The sequence below is a fragment of the Benincasa hispida genome, chromosome 12 (genome assembly GCF_009727055.1).
Source record: "Benincasa hispida cultivar B227 chromosome 12, ASM972705v1, whole genome shotgun sequence".
In the NCBI taxonomy this organism is placed as follows: domain Eukaryota; kingdom Viridiplantae; phylum Streptophyta; class Magnoliopsida; order Cucurbitales; family Cucurbitaceae; genus Benincasa; species Benincasa hispida.
In genome coordinates, this window is record NC_052360.1 from 57,242,300 (window position 1) to 57,263,682 (window position 21,383).

The 21,383-nt window shown below is 34.8% G+C and overlaps 1 protein-coding gene across 1 annotated transcript; it reads left to right on the forward strand.

The window, feature by feature from the left end:
* Positions 1-9,984: 9,984 nt before the first annotated feature.
* On the forward strand, positions 9,985-19,953 carry LOC120067303. The gene is made up of 14 exons (XM_039018845.1): positions 9,985-10,283; positions 10,892-10,973; positions 13,144-13,247; positions 13,492-13,618; positions 13,985-14,079; positions 15,887-16,010; positions 16,300-16,380; positions 16,930-17,028; positions 17,918-18,079; positions 18,154-18,214; positions 18,324-18,394; positions 18,509-18,553; positions 18,874-19,047; positions 19,151-19,953. Exons 1-14 carry the CDS (start codon positions 10,246-10,248, stop codon positions 19,676-19,678), a joined length of 1,791 nt encoding a protein of 596 aa, XP_038874773.1. The 5' UTR covers positions 9,985-10,245; the 3' UTR covers positions 19,679-19,953.
* Positions 19,954-21,383: the final 1,430 nt, after the last annotated feature.

Here is a 21,383-nt window from a genome sequence, read left to right on the forward strand (position 1 = left end):
TTTACTGCTTTATTCTACTTTATTGCAATTTATATACCTATACAAACCAAACTTTTAAAGATTGAAAACCTGGTCGCATATATCATGAACATACCACAATAACCTAAATCAGTCCCCGTGTTCGACCTCGGATCACACCAAGAAACTTGCGGTGGAATTACACTTGGTTCCATCGTAAGGAAACTTGTGACAACGCATGGCATACTACGTGAACATCCATAATTAATGCATATCTAATGGTAGTATCGCATCATTTCGAGCATAGAACATCATCAATCATACATCTTAGTGTTAGCCTATATAAAACGATCGACAATGTGAATACAGTATGCCATGTAGATTTAAAATCCCACCATAGGAAGTATATTATATGCATTATGTATATGTTATAATCTGTTATAATGTATGAATGCATGTTTGGGGTTTTTGTTATTTAATATAACTGTTATATTAAATTTTAATGCTTTTGATGCAAGTTGTGGATGAAAAGCATGTCTAATTTTTATAAGTTGTAATAAAATAGAGTTAGACATTAAAATCCATAACGAAGTTAAGTTGCATGCTCACGTAGGTTAAACACTTGTTTTAATAGTTAAAATAGGTTGCTATCTTATAAATCACAGTTACAAACTCAACTGGTATATAATCATGTCTAAGGTTGGGGGTACTTAAGTTGAAGGTCTGTGGAACACCTCCTACCTGGGGATTATGGCCGAATAATTGAGTATTGTTAATCGGTTTTATAAGCGTACATGAGCGGTGTGAAGTAATAAAACGGTTTATCACTTAGACATTGTAGGTTAACATCCAATTATAAGAGTTATACTAGAATAAACCACTTAGACTTAGAGTTATTTTTATTAGCCGAAAAAAACTTAAGTATACTTTTTCTCATATTAATATAACACTTCAGTGGGAATTTAATAACTTATATATGATAAAGTTATTAGAACACTTTAGTGGGAGATTAATAACATATACGATACGTTATTTTTAGCTATCACGTCCATAAGAGTTCACAATCAAGATTTAAGTGGTACTTCGTGTCGATTATACCTCGACTGCTCCATTCGGAAAGTATTTGCATAAATTTGGATTTCGGTGAATAAAGGGAAGTCGTTCAAATAAAAGAATCAAGTATATGATACATTTTGATTTCAACTTTTATGTCCCCACAAAATTCACACCGTGAGATCCATACAACACTTTGTGTCAATTATACCTCGATTGTTCCATTCAGAAAGTGTTTGTATGAGTCAATAATAAAGTGAATGGGGGAAGTAGTTCATAGTAAGTGGGTGAAGGATATGTGTCAACATATCCTGCGGCCTCTTTCGTTAGTTTGGACCGTGAGATTCCTATGTTGTGCCTACTGATTTGCTTTAAGCGGTCCTTGCTAGTCATTAAACGACGACTATCCCCTTGGAGGGTTGTAACATAGGATTCAGAATAACTCAAACTCTAGAAATAGGATAGGATTTCTTAGGTCCATTCCCAATCTTGGCTCTCCAGCGTAGTTGGGGCCGACCTTTGACGTCTGAAAACTAAGGGTCACATTTATAGAATTACTAAAGTATTAGTAATTACTGACCAAAAACAGTAACTAAACAACTATAGGAATAATGGTTATTCTGGAGATGATGTTTGACCAAAATTGTTTGCTTCAATGAAGGAGTATCTGACTGCCCCTCGGTAGCATGTATTTTGACTCACTATAGTATCGTTGAAAATAAATAATGGTTATGAGTACATTATTATTTGTTTTGCTAAAACTTGATTTTAGATTTAGTTACAATTTTCTAATTAGATTTTGTTTAAATTTTTCAGGATGTCGAATTCTTCTAGAATACTCACTTTCGAATTAGATAACGGTAAAATCATATCAACAAACAAATTACTAACGGTTGATAACACCAAAATAGTTTTAACAGAGGGTTGTCCTCTATCTCCCAACTCATCTAAAATTTTGAATAATATATATGATAATGCAATATTCGAACAACAAGACAAATATGATTTGCTTGTTATCAATGCATGTTTAGTGGAAAATGATAAAACCTGGATAATTGATTCAGATGCCACTAATCATGTCTGTACGTTCTCACAAGAAACAAGTTCCTGGAGACAGTTGATAGAAGGCGAAACAATCTTTAAAGTAGGGACCAAGGAGGTTGTTTAAGCTAAAGCAATGGGAGATATGAAATTATTTATAGGAGATGAGTACATTTATCTGAAAAATCCTTATTACATTCCTTCTATGAAAAGGAATCTAATATTTATCTCTTGTTTGCTAGAACAAAATTATAAAGTTTATTTCTAAAATGATGAAGTTTTTATCAACACAAGAAGTAAACAAATTTGTTCTGCAAAATTAGAAAATAACTTTGTATTTGTTAAAACGGACTGAGGTAAAGCCGTTTTGAACATAAATATGTTTAAAACTGCTGAGACTCATAAGAACATGAAAGTTTCTCCAAATGCTTATTTTTAACACTGGAGATTGGGTCACATAAATCTCAACAAGATTGAGAGACTGGTTAAGAACGATCATCTAAATAAGTTGGAAGACAGTTCATTACCACATTGTGAATCCTGTCAGTCAGATGAATAAAAGAACTTTTTCTGAAAAAGGTCTTAGAGCCGAAGACCCTTGGAGCTAATACATTCAGACCTTTGTGGTCCTCTAAATGTTAGAGTTATAGAAGGGTATGAATATTTCATCAGTTTTATTGATGATTATTCCATGTATGAGCATATTTACTTGATGCACTAAAAGTCTGAAACTTTTGAAAATTTCAAAGAATATAAGGCTAAGGTTGAAAATCAATTAGGTAAAAATATTAAAACTCTTCGATCAGATCGAGGTGATGAGTATATGGACTTAGAATTCTAGAGCTATTTGATAGAACATGGAATCCAGTCTCAACTCACAGCCCCTGGCACATCTCAACAAAATGGTATGGCAGAAAGGAGAAACAGAACCTTGTTGGACATGGTTCGTTCCATAATGAGTTATGCTCAGTTACCAAATTCTTTTTGGGGTTATGCAGTTCAGACTGTAGCATATATGTTGAACATGGTTCCCTCAAAACGTATTTCTAAAACACCTTACGAGCTCTAGAGAGGACGTAAAGGAAATTTACGTCACTTCAAAATTTGGGGTTGCCAGCATATGTGTTGGTGCAAAATCCTAAAAAGTTGGAATTTTGTTCGAAAGTATGCCTATTTGTAGGCTACCCAAAAGAAACAAAAGGTGGTTTCTTTTACGATCCTCGGGAAAACAAGGTATTTATATCGACAAATGCAACTTTCCTAGAGGAAGACTACATAAAGAATCACCAACCTCGTAGTAAGCTATTAATAGATGAAATGTCCAGAAAAACGATAAATTAATCAATAAGAGTTGTTGATAGAGCAGGTCCATCAACAAAAGTTGTTAATTGAACTAGTACTTCACATCCTTCTCAAGAGCTAAGAATGCCTCGTCGTAATGGGAGGGTTGTGCAACAGCCTGATCGGTACATGGGTTTAACTGAAACAGTGAAACTCAAGTCATCATACCAGATGATGGCTTAGAGGATCCATTGTCTTTCAAACAAAAAATAAATGATGTGGATAAAGACCGAGGATTAAAGCCATGGACCGTATTTCAATTATTTATGGGATCTTGCAGATCAATCTGAAAAGATAAAACTCATCGGTTGCAAATGGATCTACAAGAGGAAACAAGACCAAGCTGGTAAGGTACAAACCTACAAAGCAAGACTTGTGGCATAAGGGTTTACCCAAAAAGAGGGGGTAGATTATGAAGAAACCTTCTCTTCGGTTGCCATGATAAAGTCAACTAGAATACTCTTGTCGATAGCTACATTTTATGATTATGAAATATGGCAAATGGATGTCAAGACAGCCTTTCTGAATGGCTATCTTGAAGAGAGTATCTATATGTCTTAACCAGAAGGGTTCATTGAACAGGGTCAAGAGCAAAAGGTTTGCAAACTTAATGATCTCTTTATAGGTTGAAACAAACATCTAGATCCTGGAATATGAGATTTGACACTGCGATCAAATCTTATGGCTTTGAACAAAACGTCGACGAACCTTATGTATACAAGAAAATCGTTAACAAAACCGTCACTTTTTTGGTGTTGTATGTTGACGATATTATACTCATTGGGAATGAAGTAGAATTTCTAGCTGACGTTAAAAGATGGCTAGCTACGCAATTCCAAATGAAAGATTTGGGAGAAGCACAATATGTTTTTGGGATCCAAATAGTTCGAAATTACAAGAACAGAATATTAGCACTGTCTCAAGCATCTTGTATAGACAAAATATTGTCTAGGTATAAAATGCAAAATTCCAAGAAAGGAACGTTGCCTTTCAGACATGGAATTCACTTGTTTAAGGAACAAAGTAATAAGACACCTCAAGAGGTTGAGGATATGAAACGAATCCCATATGCATCAGCAACAGAGAGTTTAATGTATGTAATGTTGTGTACTCATCCCGATATATGCTATGCCATTGGAATAGTTAGCAGATTTCAGTCCAATCCTGGAATGATAATTGGATTGTCGTTAAGAATATTCTCAAGTATCTTCGGAGAACGAGAGATTATATGCTCGTGTATAGTGCTAAGGATCTGATCCTTACTGGATACACTAATTTTGACTTCCAAACCGATATTGATTCTAGGAAATCAATTTCGGGGTCAGTATTCATTCTGAATGGAAGAGCAATTATGTGAAAAATTATCAAGCAAAGTTGTATTGCTGTCCACAATGGAAGTTAAGTATGTAGTTGCAAGTGAAGCAGTATGGCTCGAAAAGTTCCTGATTGACCTGGAAATAGTTCCCAATATACACATGCCTGTCACCCTTTATTGTGACAACAGTGGAGCAGTTGCAAATTCAAAGAAACCCTGAAGCCATAAAAGAGGAAAGCACATCGAGCGTAAGTACCATCTCATCAGGGAGATTGTACACAGAGGAGGTGTGATTGTCACACAGATAGCCTCACAAGACAACTTAGTTGATCCATTTACAAAGATCCTCTCAGCTAAAGTGTTCAGGGGTCACTCAATAGGATTATGTCTATTTTTCACTAAGGCAAGTGGGGGAATTTATGAGTATTTAATGCCTAGTTTACTATATTCATACTTTTTATTCTCTTAGTGTAACTCAACATTGTATATATTTATATATATTGATCCACTGGAGTTTTAGTCTAAGTGGGAGTATTGTTGGGTTTTATGTCTTAAAACTCATAGTTTGTAAAAGATAAACATATTATATGATCAATAAACTTATTATTGATTCTATAAATTGCATACGTAAAAGTCTTAATCTAATAAATTAAGATCCATGACTATTATATGCATACTTGAGCTTTATATAGAGACATAGAGATGAATCAAGTTCGAGTAAATAGCTAAAATGATTTACAGCACATGACTAAGATTGGGTACCTTATTCTGGTAACACTATTGAATGCGGCCCACTCTGTAGTTGTTACAAAAAGTTGTAAAGATACTACAAACGAAGTGATCCAGATTCGTTCATGTAATGACATGAGGAGTATAGGCGTCCTATGCAATGAGTTTGCATAGGATCGGACCAAGAAATAAGTCACTCTTACTTTATAACGTTGTTTACTGTATAAGACTAACTATTTCACTTATATGACATAGGTAACTCAATCTTAATCATGTGCTAACTACAAACTCCTGTTTATTTGGGATTATCCTTAAATTTGCATATATGAGAGTTGACTCAATAGCACCGACTCAATAAGCCTCCCATTTCAGGGGTAAGACCGGATAGATAATTGGGAATATGGGGTGCAAGACGGTATTTATGCCTACCCGATTTAGGGATAGGAGAAAGGTTGTTATCTTAAGTACTGATTCCAGGTATTGAACAAGGGGCCCCACCCTCTCACTAGGCTCAGAGGGTTCTGGTTTAGTAACTAGAGCACAAACCAATTGTTCATTAGAGGACTAGTAAGAACTTAAGAAATAAAACGTAATCTCGAGGGATAAAACAAATATTTGACCCAGCCATTATTACAAACAACCTGTGAAGGGTCGACTTACTAATTATGGTTAAATCATATGGACATAATATATTTACAGTGAGGGAATGCAACTATGAGCTTTAGTAGAGTGACCCATTAGTTAACGAATGAGGATTAATTTGGTGTAAAGAGTTTAGCCAATTAATCTCGGATCGTTGGAGCCCCTATAGGTCCACGAGGTCCCCCTACTAGCTCGTAAATGGATTAGCTTTAAAGTAGCGTGATAAGTTATTTTGAAACGTTCAAATTATAATTAAACAGAATTAGAGAATGAATCAATATTTAACTATGATTTAAATATTAAATTCATGAAGGTGGAATTTGTGTAAAATTAATTTGATATTTGATATTAAATTATTTAGAATTAATTAAATTGTTTAATTAATTTTTTATTATTAAAATTAATTTGTGAAGTAAAATTAATAATAATTTCATTTTTTAAATTAAGTTGATTTTGGAAATCAATTTGAAATTAGAAAATAGAAAAACACAAAAATGGGAAATGTTGGATTTCTCCGCTCACCTAACCAACTAGCTCACTCAATTTTCCACTTGTTCTTGCTTAAATTCGCTAAGCATGAGTTGCACTTCTTCTATGCATGAATATTCTGCAATAAATAGAGAAGATGGAAGTGGAAATCAGGCATGTAAACTATTAGAACTTGCTGAAGTTTTGTTGAAAACTTGTAAGGTTGAAGAAGAGTTCTTCAAGTTGCATCATTGGTGTTATTCTCCAAATTCCCTTCATTCAAACTTATTTTGAGTCACACAACTCAATCTAAAGCTCCAAGAGAATAGTAGGGAAGATCTTGAGGTGGTTCGCAAGAAGAATTGGAGAAGATTTGTAGTTGAATTCGAGTTTCAAGAGGTTCTACAAAGGCATGACTTGAAACCCTCTTATTATTGTATGAGCATGCTTTATTTACAGCTAAGATTAATGAATTAGAATGCTTATTGATCCTTGCTGCTTCTGCTGCATGCTTATATACTCCTTCATTCGAGAGACTTTATTACAAACCAATGGGAAGGCCAAAGTGGTATGTAAACCGAGGAATTGAAAATGGTGGGGAGTGAAAGGTGGGAATCCAAAATGGGATGGATTACAAATCGGGTTTTGATTATAAGCAAACAAAACATGGGCTTTCAAATCCAACTCATTCTAAACCTAATCCATTCCTATTTCCTAAATAGCACCTAAAGTATGAATTGGTTCCAAATATACCTTCAAACTCTTAAAATTCCTATTTTAACTATTAAAGTTTTAAGTTTTAAATTTAATTCTTAAAGTTTGAAGTTGGTGTCAAAACTGTTGGGGGAACTGGTAAATAAGAATTAAATACACTGCAAATTGATCATACCACAATTAAAAAATAGTGCACTCAATTTATAATATTTAAACTAAAACGTAAGCTTGATGATGTAACAAGACTTAGATATGGAAATAATCAATGACTTGAAAAAAAAAAACTCAAAACCTTTAATGATTCAAAACGTAGTCGAAGCACGCTTATGATAAGTAATATCCCAAAAACAATTATTCACTAATACGGGTTGCAAGCAAATTACAATGAATATCTTAGTGAGATACAACGACTAACTCTGATTGAATTTGTTGGGTGAAAATTTAATTTTCAAAAATAAGAGGGAACCAACATTTGGTTGGAGAATCCCATATTGTAAGATTTTGATTTAGAAGCCTCCCTTTTGTACTACAACATCGGGCTTTGGATTTGGGCCCTAAGGGTACCTATGTTTTGGAGGGAGTGAGGAGATAGACGAAATTGGGTTCAGTGGACGGTGGTGGTGTGAGGTGTGTGATTATTATTATTTTTTAATAAAAATATTATTATTTTTATTATTTTTATCTCTTTTAATAATTAAAATCGGAAAAACTTGGTCCTCCACACGCGTGTCTTTCGACCGTTTTTTTGGCGCACCCTCGCATGTTCTGTGGTTGCAAGCATCTTTCTCACGCGACAGTTCCACGCTGAAAGCCTATAAAATGCGTGGCCTTCATCAGTTCAAAGCACAACTCATTTTCCACTTCCTTCCATTCTCTAATCAAAAGCTCTCCTCTCTTCCTATTCTACTTTCCGTTTTTCGAGCAGTCAGTCAGAAAGAGTGTGTGTTCCGGTCGGTAACGGTGCATTTCTGATCGGGTATTCTATTTAGGCTATTTTATCCTGGGGACGACGTGGCAGTATTCCTGACCTGCTTTCACACTTCGGTAGAGCCGCGAAATGTCTTAAAGAGAGCGAACTCAATGACTCAGCCTATAACGAGCTTCTGTTTTGCAAGTTTTATTATTTGCTTGACCGCTGTGACCTGACCGTTTTTTGCCATCTTGTTCGTCGTTTGAGGGTCTTGCCGTTTCCAATAGAATTGCAATCTCAAACTACACATATTTAATAGAACTATTGGATACTTGCTCTCAACTCAAGATAAAAGGAGATAAAGAAACGAGATAACTCTTCAATTTGAAATGTGGTGCTACAAATGAAGAAACGAGTTGCTATTTATGGGCTAGCAACTTAGTAATTATCCAAAATATAAAATTGAAACATTTGTCAAACTCAATCTAGTTTTTTATTGAAAAAAATCAAATACAACTCATTCAATTTGAAGAAATTACAAGTTTAGCTTTCGTACATGTTTATTTTGTACATGAAAATCTTAATTTGATTGTTTCAATCAAATTTGAAGTTCTCTAACAATAAATTTAATCTACACAATTAAATCAATTTTTATGTTTCAATATTCAAATGTTTTACTTTCTTTCATTCTCCAACAAAAACAACTCTTGTAGACTCATGTTGTTAAATTCATTATTTATTTATGTGAATAGATGTAAATACATATATAAAAATGAAAACAAATATACGTGAAGCACATGTGAATCATACATCTTATCATATTTTTCCTTTCAACTCCAAGCTCCAAAGTTATGCTATTTCATTTGTGATTTTTTCCCACTAAATCAAACTTGAAATTTATTTTCATATATGTTTAGATTCGCTCATTAAAACAAATAAAATAAATAAATAAAAGACAATTTTCCCCAAAAGATATATATGTATTATTATTATTAGTAGTAGTATAATAGGGGTGGGATTTCAAACCACTAACTTCGTTGTTGATAACACATACGGATGCTAGTCGAGCTCTGCTCTATCTGTTATATGTATTATTTACTCAATCATATTAGTATTAAACTTTATTTACTTCTACCATGAACTTTGAGTTCAGATGTTCGATTTTTTTCCCCACGTGTTGAAAAAAAAAATCATTTAATTAACACATATACATTATAACATTTTTTTAATTTCTCCATGCCTCCATCTTCTTTTGACATTCTTCGAGGCCGTGATGAATGAGGTTTCTCATAGTATTTTTACTTCTTTTAATGCATTGTGTTGTTACTCATAGCATTTTTACTTCTTTTAATGCATTGTGTTGTTTTCAATTAAGAAGCAACAAATCATCTTGCATGGTGGATGCATATTTCAGGGTTGAATTACTATATAATCTTATTCGTCATAGTGAACTTAATTTAATGATAATTGATATGATTTTTATTTTAAAAAGTTGAAAGTTCAATCTTCCAAACTATGTTTCTTGTACATCTTAATATCTTGGCAGAGAGAGGAGAGAGGAGGATGGACTTCTCGATAAATGTTCCAAATCATTTCATAATTACGAAAACACCATTGGGCCAAGGCCCAGTTAAGCCCACGAAAATAGGCCCCACAGGCCCAAACGGAAGCGTCGCGGGAAAAAAGCACATCCGAGAAGAGGCACAGGTACGCGCTATGTAACGCGCGTGTTGACACGCGCAGGAAGATCGGAGAGACGGAGACGGGAACGGAGACAGATAGACATCGGATGTAGAAAGGCGGCTTCGAAAATCGAAAGCCCAATAAACGAACAAAAGTATATACAAAACGCAAGTTAATAAAGAAAGCCACCTTCTATTCTTCTTCTCCATTTTCATTCCTTTCAGCGAATAATCCTTTTTTCTTTTTGTTCCTCTAATTTTTTCTCTCTTTGATTTCATCTCCTTCATTGGTGAATTCGTATTATCTTACTCCGTCTTCTTTCAAGGAAACCCAGAATCAGTTTGGGTAAGAGATACAGATCGGTTGCTTCGTCTTTTTTTCTTTGAATCTGATGGAGCAGCTGATCAACTTCATCATTCGTCCCCCCAGGTAAAGTTTCTGATCATTTTCTAGATTTGTTTCTCTCTTTTTTCTGTTGAATTACTAGTATTAGAGTTGGAATTTGGTGCGTGAGTGCGTTTGTTTTGGTGCTGTGAAAGGCTAGAGAGTGATGGATGTTTGGAGCTATGATATTAAGTATTTTATTTTGCTCTGTTTTTTGAGAAATTAAAGTCCTTCTGTTAATCTCTTTGCTAATCTTAGCACTCAGGTCCCTGAAATTTGAATTCTACATGGGTTCCATCGAGGTAATGGAGGTGCCTTGTAGGTTGAGATCTAAATATTGCCTTCCCTTTCGTTTTTGTTAAGGTTCTGTTACGCCTGGTGTATGATAGTTTACACTTTTTCCCTTTTTGGGTATTTCTGACTTGAATGAGATCTCTGCGATTTAATGATATTGAAATGTGGATCCGTTCATTTTTCGTTTCTTATTTCGATTGGTACTGTGTTCTATAATTATTGCTTAATAATTGGACATTTTTTACGATATACGTTGCGGTTTCCTCTCATTTTGTTACTTCACTTTTGTTTTATTCATTTCATTAAATTAAACGTTGGTAACTCGGAGAGGCTTCAACTTTTCTCAATTTTACTCACAGAGCTGAATACGACCCAAACAATGATTTACTAGAAGATGAGTTCACGCTAAGAGGAAAGTTGTATCAAAGGAAGGATCTGGAGGTACGATTTCATATCATAAATGTAACTGTGTCGTCAATTTTCTTTCTTGGACTTCTCCATTGATTTGCTCCATCTACGTTGAGCTTGGTTAAATTTTACTGAAACTTATAAAGTCAGTTTGGTCCCTCATATCTATAGAAAAGTTAATGTGTCATGATTTCAGTACGGGTTGTTGACACTTTAAAATAAGTTCATTGTATAGCTTCCCTATGGCCGTCAATTACAAAAGATAGCGGGTCATACATGTTAAGAGGTGGAGTTTTTTTAGTTTTTAACTGTCTGGGATGTTTGAGAATTCTGGAACTCTCACCGAATGAGGTTGGTCTCTCTGGGAAAGGGGGTGGCTGTACCCATCAAATCAATTTTCACGAAGAACATATCTTTGGGACTAAGATATATAGTAGATTTAGAGGTAGTATAGTATCGCACATATATAGTCTGCTTTCCATCTTTTTTCATTGTTTGGTCTTGCTGAATTGAATCACTGGGGCTTTAAGGGACCTCCTAATTTTTTAGATTTAAGAAGCAATGAGTTTGTTGCGAGGGTTGTGAATCATTCACATAGCAAAGGGATTTGTGCTGAGATCAATAAATTTGATGGTCGTGGAAGATGAAGTTATGTCCTAATTCTAGCAAGGGAGTGGTTGCTCCTTCTTCTGTCAACCCATACATGGTTTCCCTTAAAAAAGAACTTGGTTCTTCATTATGATAATGATGCTCTTTCTTTGAAAACGAAACAAACTTATTGATATAGTGAACATTTATCAATAAGTTATTGAAGATGAAGTTATGTCCTAATTCTAGCAAGGGAGTGGTTGCTCCTTCTTCTGTCAACCCATACATGGTTTCCCTTAGAAAAGAACTTGGTTCTTCATTATGATAATGATGCTCTTTCTTTGAAAACGAAACAAACTTATTGATATAGTGAACATTTACAAAGAGGCAGTACAGAAGAAAGAAATAGAAAAAGAAAGAGAATTTCCAGACTAACGACGCCATGAATTCCACACCTCCCTCCCCATTATATCTCTCTGTAGCCTTGTCTAAAAATGAATTTAGCAAAAGCCCTTATGAAATGTTTCAGTTTCAAAATAAATTAATTAATTAATAAAAAATAACTACAAAGTGAACACCATGAGGAACTTTGAAACTTGCTGATTTAAAGACTTCTTCCTAAGCATGCCCCTTCCTACTGACAATTCGAAAATTCTTTTCAACCATAATTCCCGAGTAAAAGCCTTCATAGCATTGACCAATTGAAATCTTTGCCTTCTGTGAAATCTTTAACTGCATACATGCGCACAGGAAAATATTATTGAACATATTAGCTAATATGAAGGACTTGCATTATTCCAAAAAACTTCAACGCATGCATGTGTCTGATGGCACTTATACCTAAAGTGGAGAAAGGATTTTTGGCTTGAACCCAAAAGCTTATCAATTGTGTGTGAGGATTCTTGGGAAGTATTGGGAGGCAACCTCAAAATCATTGGACACTCTTGGACGAAGTCTCAAGCTCAGTAATAATAACTAGAGGTATGAGGAATTTCTCTAGACTTATTTGATAATTTGAAGGTAATTGATCTTCCCCTCTTAATACTTGCAACACTTGGGCCAACTTTAGAGAAATAGTGACTTAACTTGTAGCGGTAACTTTTGGTGTTCGACACGTGGATGGATAATTTCTTCGGCTTCAAAAGTAGCTGACTTGAGAGGACATCCTCTGGTCATTTTTCAATTATTCTAGAAGTGGGCAACTTGGTTTTATTTTCTCTCCCATTCCCTAGTTCAAGTTCAAAACTATTCTGGGTAAGTCAAAATATAAGTTCCAACCAAGATCTGTTATCTGACTTATAGCATTCAGATCTTAAATTGAATGTGAATGGATATTCTCCAGTTCCAGCAGAGGTTCATTTCCTATATGTAGAGGCAAATAGATGAAACAAATTTTCTGCCATCTAGGTTATAGTATTTCTTTAATGTGATTGGTTGGCTGTGGTCTGTTTGAATGTTTGTTCGTTTGTTTTTTCTCTTTTCTCTTTAATGTGTTTGAGACTGAAGGCATCCACACCATCTAACAATCTTGACATCTACTACCTTCACTTTGCTGGTTCATGGAGATAAATTTTCTCTTTTCTGTTATGTTAAGAACACCCTAACACTATTGCAGGTTAAAAACAGTCGGGGAGATGTACTTCAGTGCAGTCATTACTTGCCTATTGTTAGTCCTGAGGGAAAGCCTCTACCCTGTGTAATTTACTGCCATGGTAACAGGTGAGTTATATCTGAAAATTTATACCTAATTAGTAATTACATATTTGAACTAGTTCTTCCCTTGTAAGTGATATAACAGATTGCATACTTATTAGCTTTGATCTTGGAAATTCAATTTAGAAATATTTGCTGCTGGTTTCCTGCTAGAAATGCATCTCGTTATGTGAATCCTTTTTGTTAAGAATAATTTAAATCACTGGATTAATTCATGCATTCTGATTGGTACTTATTTGATTTGCAACAGTGGGTGTCGAGCAGATGCTAGTGAGGCTGCCATAATATTACTGCCTTCTAACATCACTGTGTTTGCTCTTGATTTTTCTGGTTCTGGACTTTCTGGGGGTGAGCATGTCACGTTGGGGTGGAATGAAGTAAGTGTCTAAGATATCCCCTCTTTTCTTGAGTTGAAGTGTCTCTAGTTTCTTGGAATAGTTCATTTTCTATTAGAAGTTATTTAGAATTCTATTGCAGACTCGCAGTATACTGTGTACATTCTTCCTAAATGGCAGAGAATCATTTTTATACCACATGGCATGGATTAGTTACTCAGAATCACGCTCCTATGTTTAAACCCTACACATTTTATTATCTACATGTCCTCGGTGATCTTTATCACTGAAGACTAGAATAATTGACTGCTGCTTGTAGGTCTTTTGCTTGACGATTAGGATGCTTGATGCATGTTGCCATTTTCATTCCCTCAATATATAATTTTGAACTTTTTGAAACTCTTTCAGAAGGATGATCTGAAAGCTGTGGTTGAGTATTTGCGGGCAGATGGAAATGTCTCTTTGATTGGCCTATGGGGCCGTTCTATGGGTGCCGTTACCAGGTTGCCTTCTACTTCTATCTTCCCACTAGTCCATTTGTTGAGGGAGATGAATTGTTTTACGTTTATGTACCCAACTTTCTCGTTGATATTAATTCAACTCCAATAGTGCATTTGTGGAGTGGGGTTGGCCTTTGCTAGTGAGTAGTTGGTTCCATCGTGTTTTTAAATTATATTGGTCATATAATTCTATATTGAAGTTTGATACTGATGTAAGGGGGAAAGAATCTCATCTGGCACGAAAAATCTACTTTAGCCATAGTTTCTCTTTCATAAAGATAACAACTTTTATTTAGAACAAATGAGAGAATACATGAGAAATAAAGAGGAGAAGTCCAAGCCAAAATGAGCCGACAAATGTATCACAAAAACCACCGTGAGTTGACCTAGTCCTTAATAAGAGTTATGTAAACAATAAAGGCTTAGACAACATAATGTTGTGTGGAAGAGGGAAAAGGAACTCTCATCTGGCACCAAAAATATTTAGGCCATAATTTTTCTTCAATAAAGAGAACAAACTATGATCGAGAAGAAATGATCGAACATACGAGAAATAAAAAGAAAAAATTCCAGCCAAAATGAGCCAACAAATAAAAATATCTCAAAAAACCACCCTAGGTTGTCAGCGAGAGCAATATAAATAATAAAAACTTGTGAGAATAGGTTCAAACCATGGTAGTCACCTACTTGAGAATTAATATCCTGAAAATTACCTTGCCAACAACATGCAGTTGGATCAGACCTATCTTGAGAATAATCGAAGTGTGTGCAAGTTGGTCCAAACATGGATAAAAAAGTATAAAAAAAAAAAAAGTTACAAAAAATGGGTTTTCATCAAATAGAATAAGAAATAAATGATTGTTGAAGTTCTTAGGATGGAAGCCTAAAGGGGGAGGTGTTGAACCTAGCCGAGCCAAAACCTTCTTCCAAGACCTTTCCATTTCAATAAAGATCCCCGTTTTTCTCAAGCCAGATATTCCACAAAGCTGCAAAAAAGGGGAAAAAATGAAAAAGAAAAAGAAAAAGATAAAAGAGCCCTTCTATCACACGATGAAAGATGGAATAAGACCTCCATGATAATGACAATCTCACAGCACATGCTCCAACTATTTGTGGCCTTTTTACACACCTACACTATTAAACGTTGATCAACATAAAAGATGACCTCTGAATACGATCCATAATGTTGATCCTCTCATGAGAGGTCTGCTTGGCAAAGAATCTGACCTTAAGAATTCAAACTTTTCAAAGCAGGGAAAAAATAGACGTTGTGGGTGGGTGGGATCCGCACAAGAGAGAAAAAGATGAACTTTAACTGAGTTGGCCAACAAAGAAAAAAATGAAAAAAATGACTTTATAATCATTCTGAAGCAAAATGTGGGAAATTCTCAGTCTTCAAATTTAATCAAAGTACTCTTCTTTCTTGTGGTTCTTTTAAACTAATAAGAAACTTTGGCTTTATATTGATGAAAATGACCAAACAAAAGAGGGAAAGATGAGGAATCCCCATGAGGACTAAAGGGTTACAAAAAGGAGGCCCAGTTGGTCAAGATATGTGCAAAGTCATAATAAAATATGTATTGTGTTTCTTCACTATGGTGTTATCTATATTACAAATTTGATTGATTTGTTTCACAAGTAATTTGAATGGAATATATAATTTTCCTCATGGGAAAGAACTTAAAATTACAAGTCATTGTAATTTTGGTCCTTATCTAAAAACAACAGTGATCTATATCTCAGCCTTTGATAATGTTCGAATCTTATCTAGTTTTGTTCATTTTCCACTAACTTGCTTTGTTTCAAACAGCCTAATGTATGGGGCTGAGGATCCTTCAATTGCAGGGATGGTTTTGGACAGCCCTTTCTCTGACCTGGTTGAGCTAATGATGGAACTTGTCGAAACCTATAAGTTTCGTTTACCTAAATTCACAGTAAGAACCATTCACTGATTTTGAATCTTCCAAAGCTTGAACTGAGAAGTTCCTCTTGTAGCAATGTTCTAGTCCATTTCTTTTATTGGGACCAATAAGTGGGGTGGTCGAAACAAATTTTAAATTATCTCACAAGTCACAAGTCACAACTGCTATTTTCTAAAGTTATTCCAAAGTTCAAAGATGTGCACGTGATTGATTGGGTTCAGATGTTGCAATTAATGTTCTTTTGATGATAAGTGGTTGATGTTCGGACATCTTAACTGTTGCATTATTTGTGTGATTTTAGGTGAAGTTTGCTATTCAATACATGCGAAGAGCTATCCTGAAGAAGGCAAAATTTGACATCATGGACCTGAACACCATTAAGGTAACATTCTATCTATTATCAGCTAGGTGTACTATGAGCTCCTTTTATGAATTCTCATTTGCATGCTAATTAATAGAGTGAAGAATTGCTGTGCATGTTTTCTTTTTTCCTTGGGGCTGCTATAAGAAAAAAACTATTCTTTAGATGCTAATTGCATGAAAATTTTTGTCCAGTTCACAACCTTTAATTGGAGTTCGCCAACACGTCTTTTGTAATTACACCACTTTCACTATCAACTTAGATTAGGTGTTTTTGTTGCCTCTCTCTCTAGGAGAGGGGACTCCTTGTCCCTCCGCCCTTTTAGGTTGCTCCTTTTCTGGCCACGTTGTTTCTTAATAAATAATTGTTTATGTCTCTCTTATGGGGAAAAAATTGTTAGTTGACCCGTGACTTGTTTTCCATTTTTGGGTAATGAATTGATTGAAAAAAATGCAGCAATACTAGTTCAGCCAGAAATTGAGAATGAAACGTTAAGTTCTTCATAAGCTTTCTTTTTATCTTTAATGCTTGCCATTTCAAGTGAGATTGATCCAACATTGTTTTGTCTAGGTGGCAAAATCTTGCTTTGTACCGGTGCTAATCGGGCATGCCATCGACGATGACTTTATACGACCTCATCACTCGGACCAAATATTTGATGCCTACGTGGTAAATCCTCGTCACCCAAATATCTCTTGTTATGAAGTTCTTATTTAAATTTTTTTTTTTTTTTTTTGGTGGTGGTGGGGGGAAGCAAAAAGTTTTGGGTTTGAAGTGGCCCGAGTGGGTAACTTTATTATGAACAAAGCGATTCAAATGCAGAACAATGCTATGGATTTTGTATACTATGTATTAGATTCGTAATGATCCGAAAACACGTGGAGTGTAGCTGTAGCTGTAGCCTGCAGCACCTTGTAAAGCTTCAGAGGTTCTACCCTTGCCCAAAAAGTTAAAGATGCTGAAATATAGGATGAATTTTGTTTGAAACTCTTTCGTTCAAGAGTCGAAGCAACTTCATGCAAAAAGGATTTTGAATCACACATAATCTTCTGTCAAATACTTCTGCTAAAATATTGGACTATATTCCAGGGTTTCAACCATCAGCAGTGTTCTTATAAAAAGTTTCTGGGTTTCTCTCCATCTTTCCCAAGAAGTTTTTGGGTTTCCCTTCGTCTTTCCCTCCAGCTTCTTCTTATTTGATGAACCTCAAGAAGCATATTCAAATACAGGATTCTTCATGTTTAATTTTTATGTTTAGCTGCCTATCCAAATATTTTACAAAATCTCTCGTTTAACCTCCCCTTTGTATTTCTTCCCCCCCAAAAGAAAAACACCCTCCCCTTTGTATTCACATATAGTCATGGTTAATAAACTATTCCTTATCCCCACCCCCGCCAATAATCATCATCATCATCGAGAAGTTAATATCCAATTATTTCCAACGATCCTCACTCACTTAGGTTTTGATGGCATATATACAAGCTATTAGATGCTTAGTTATTAACTGCCAAACACTTTACACTGCTACTATTTATTGATCAAATTGTCCTTTTTGCAGGGGGATAAAAACGTTATCAAGTTTGACGGTGATCACAATTCTCCGCGGCCTCAATTTTACTTTGACTCTATAAATATCTTCTTCCACAATGTTTTACAACCACCAGAGGACGAAATAGGGGATATTTATATTAACGCAATGCCATCCTACTTCAGTAATAAGGTAAATAGGCCTCAGTGTATCTGTTGGATTTCACTTCTGTTGAACTGCATGATCTAACTATGTTTTACCTTCAGGATTATTGGAGAGCAGTGCAAGAAGCGGGCTCTAACCATGGTTCCTCCACAACGTCAAGAGGCACGGCTTAACAATTCACTATGTTCTGCTTCCTTACTGTCACTTCTACTCAGGATTGTAAGGCTGACTAGACCTATTCGTTTAATGATTTTTTTTTTCCTATTTACAGATATACCAACTAATAGTACAGAAGGTGCTATTAAAGAACTCCGTTCAAAAAGATCTATGAGCCGGACAGAGGTAACGTCATATATGCACTCTATTGCGCTGTGAAGATGAAAACAACTTTATGGTTAATTTGGAATGAAATAGACATGCACGGATGACAGTTCATGACTTTACTTCTTGCATCAGGTTCCTCCTGATCTTCCTTCTGGAGATCATCAATCCCAATCTCAGGTATCTTCCTAGCTTCAGTTTTCCTTTTTCTTACCTTTTTTTTAGAGATTCCAAATGCATATCTAAGATGCGTACTTTGCATGGTTGAACTGTTCACGATATTAGTAATCTTCTCACAACATTTTGAATCGACCCTGTTGTTTAAATTGTAATATCCTCAAAGAGGAGGAATGACTGGGCCCCATTAATTAACAATGGACAATCAGCAGTAAACTTGGTATGGCTGATTATCCATGCGACATCCCCAATAATGTTGAAAATCCTTGTGTGAGTAGAGTAGCTTATTCACATAGTTCGACATAAATGTTGCTGTGGTGCAGGATCAGAGCACAAGTAATGACACAGATTTGTCTTCAGATATGATTAGTTTCGAATTATCCAATGGCCATCCTTACGGACCCAATGTACCAAACTTGATGGACGACGATCAATATGTCGAGTATCCACTTGATGACTTGGCAGGATTCCCGTGCAGTGTCGAGGAGGAAGAAAGGGTGAGTCTGATTAATAATAATTTTCCTATTGTCTAATCTCCGAAACGCAGCCAAGGTTGTAAGGTGCTGTTTTTCTGTCTTTTGTGTGGTAAATGAATTTCAGATGCTCATGGAAGCAGTAATGGAATCATTGAAGGATTTCAAAATGAAAAACGTTCAGGAAGATAATCAAGCTTCGAGTGTATGTACCAACAATAAGGATGTTTTGCAGAAGGATGAATGTGGAGTTTCACGAATAGACCATTGTGGAGTTCTTCATCCGCAAGCCACCACCACTTCAAATGACCATTTTTCTCAGTTTAAAGCAGAATCTGCTTCAACGTCAGAAGAGTACAGTGTTTCTATTAAACCAGAATCTACTTCAGTAGCTAGGGATTTGGATTCCGTATCTGATCGCTCATGTTACGATAAAAGCGAATCTTCCGCTCTTACTTCTACTACTGGAACTGAAAGTGCAGGGGCCTCCTCTTGTACTAATACACCAGCAATTAGCCAAAGTTCAGCTGAAGCCGACTTGTCAGCTAATACGAAGGCAACCGTAACTGTCGTCCGTAATCCCGCAAGCCATATTATGGATGGTTTGATTCGTCGTTGGGATCTCAATTTTTTCAGAAACAATCAGAACCGATGAGCCGGGTTTTCTTCTTGTGTTTTGATCCCCCCTTTTGCTCCCATGGAAGGTGTGCAATCTGATATTTGTATTGCTATGTAACTAAGATAGTTGATTTGATGTTAGTTTGTAAAAATATTAGACGCCAGGAAAGGAAAAAGTCGAAAGAAATGAAGGACTTGTTTGAAGTGTGTGGAAAATATTGAATGTAGCCATTTCCCCCCCCTCCCCCCACATTTTGCAAACAGTTTATACCAATATTTGGTACATGATGTTGATGGTTCCTTCTGAAAATACTTCCTTTGGCTTTTTTGGTTTTTCCGTTGTAAGAAGTGAAAACTTTAATCCTTTGCCTTACATTTGGATATCCATAGTAGTGTGAACACGAACGTATCCTCGATAAGGTATTTTCTTCCACTATATCAATTTCAATCCTGGCTCGTCATATTAGATTGATAAAGGAATATTATGATTTATTTTAATAACAAATATATTTAAATTTGGACTTTAAGTTTATGAACTTTTACAAATTTAGTGCATATTTACTAATCCGTAATAAAAAAAATCACAATTGTAATGAATTTACATTCATGTACTAAGGTCATATCTACCCTCATTGAAAACGTAATAAATCAATGGAAATAAAAAAGTGGCTCTATTTTGTTACTTTTGGTGTTGTTTACTTATGTTCTACGTTTGTATTGATACATGGCCTTACATACAAATCTATAATGAAACAACCCAATATGAATAAAAAGTATTAAATCCAATTGCGTATGAAAATTACGTCCTATCGTTATCATTACCCTTATAGTTATTGTTACAACTACCATTTAGGTAATGATAATAGTAAATTTGACAAAATTCATAATTTTAAATAAATGCGATCAAAATTAATTTATTTACGTTTGCGATTCAAACTCATTACAATTGATACATCAATAAGATTTAATTATGGTTATACAAATTTTTATTACGGTTTTGTAAATATGGCGTAACTGTAATAGGCCTCAATCACAAAATGAATGAGACTCCTTTAATTTTATTTACTACACATTGATCCAATCGTAATAAAAAAATTTATTGGTGGTGTTTGCTTTTATAAGGAAGTAAAAAAGAGGGTGTAGGTAACACATAATTATCAAATTTAATTGGATTGATGACTTTCTATTCCCCAATAAAATTATGTTTATTGATTACAAATTTTATAGCGGACCCACATTTTATTATATTACAAAACACTAGTAAATAACCTAATCAAAACATGACCTTAGTAGATTTCTATTATCTAAAAGGTATATGAAAATTGTGCTTTAAGGATGTTTTTAAAAAAATAACAGAATTATTAAAAATTAAAAATAAAATAAAAAGATTTGGAAGTCTATATACACACAAAATTCAGTTCCGTAGATTAGAAAACAAGATCGAATACGTTGAGACTTAGTCAATTTAGATTATGCGTAAGATTTATTTTTTATTTTTTTAAAAAAATTAAATAGCAAAATGAGTTACAATGGAAACACGATATCGAAAAATATAATATCATATAAATATTTAAATATATGAAATAAATAACTAAAATTATGAAATAAAAATAGAAAATTAAAAGAAGAAGTTGACCCCAAATTATTTGTATTTCTCACCAATATGCATCCTCTTACAAAACCCACAAAATTCCAATATTTATAGACAATGTGGCAAATAGAAAGTAGTGTGTAATCTTGAG

Excerpts from the sequence above, each read along its gene's own strand:
- LOC120067303 (XM_039018845.1), top strand. The coding sequence starts at position 10,246 with ATGGAGCAGCTGATCAACTTCATCATTCGTCCCCCCAG. Across the intron at positions 18,215-18,323 it reads TTCCTCCACAACGTCAAGAG|ATATACCAACTAATAGTACA; the intron begins GCACGGCTTAAC and ends TCCTATTTACAG. Across the intron at positions 19,048-19,150 it reads GTGTCGAGGAGGAAGAAAGG|ATGCTCATGGAAGCAGTAAT; the intron begins GTGAGTCTGATT and ends AATGAATTTCAG.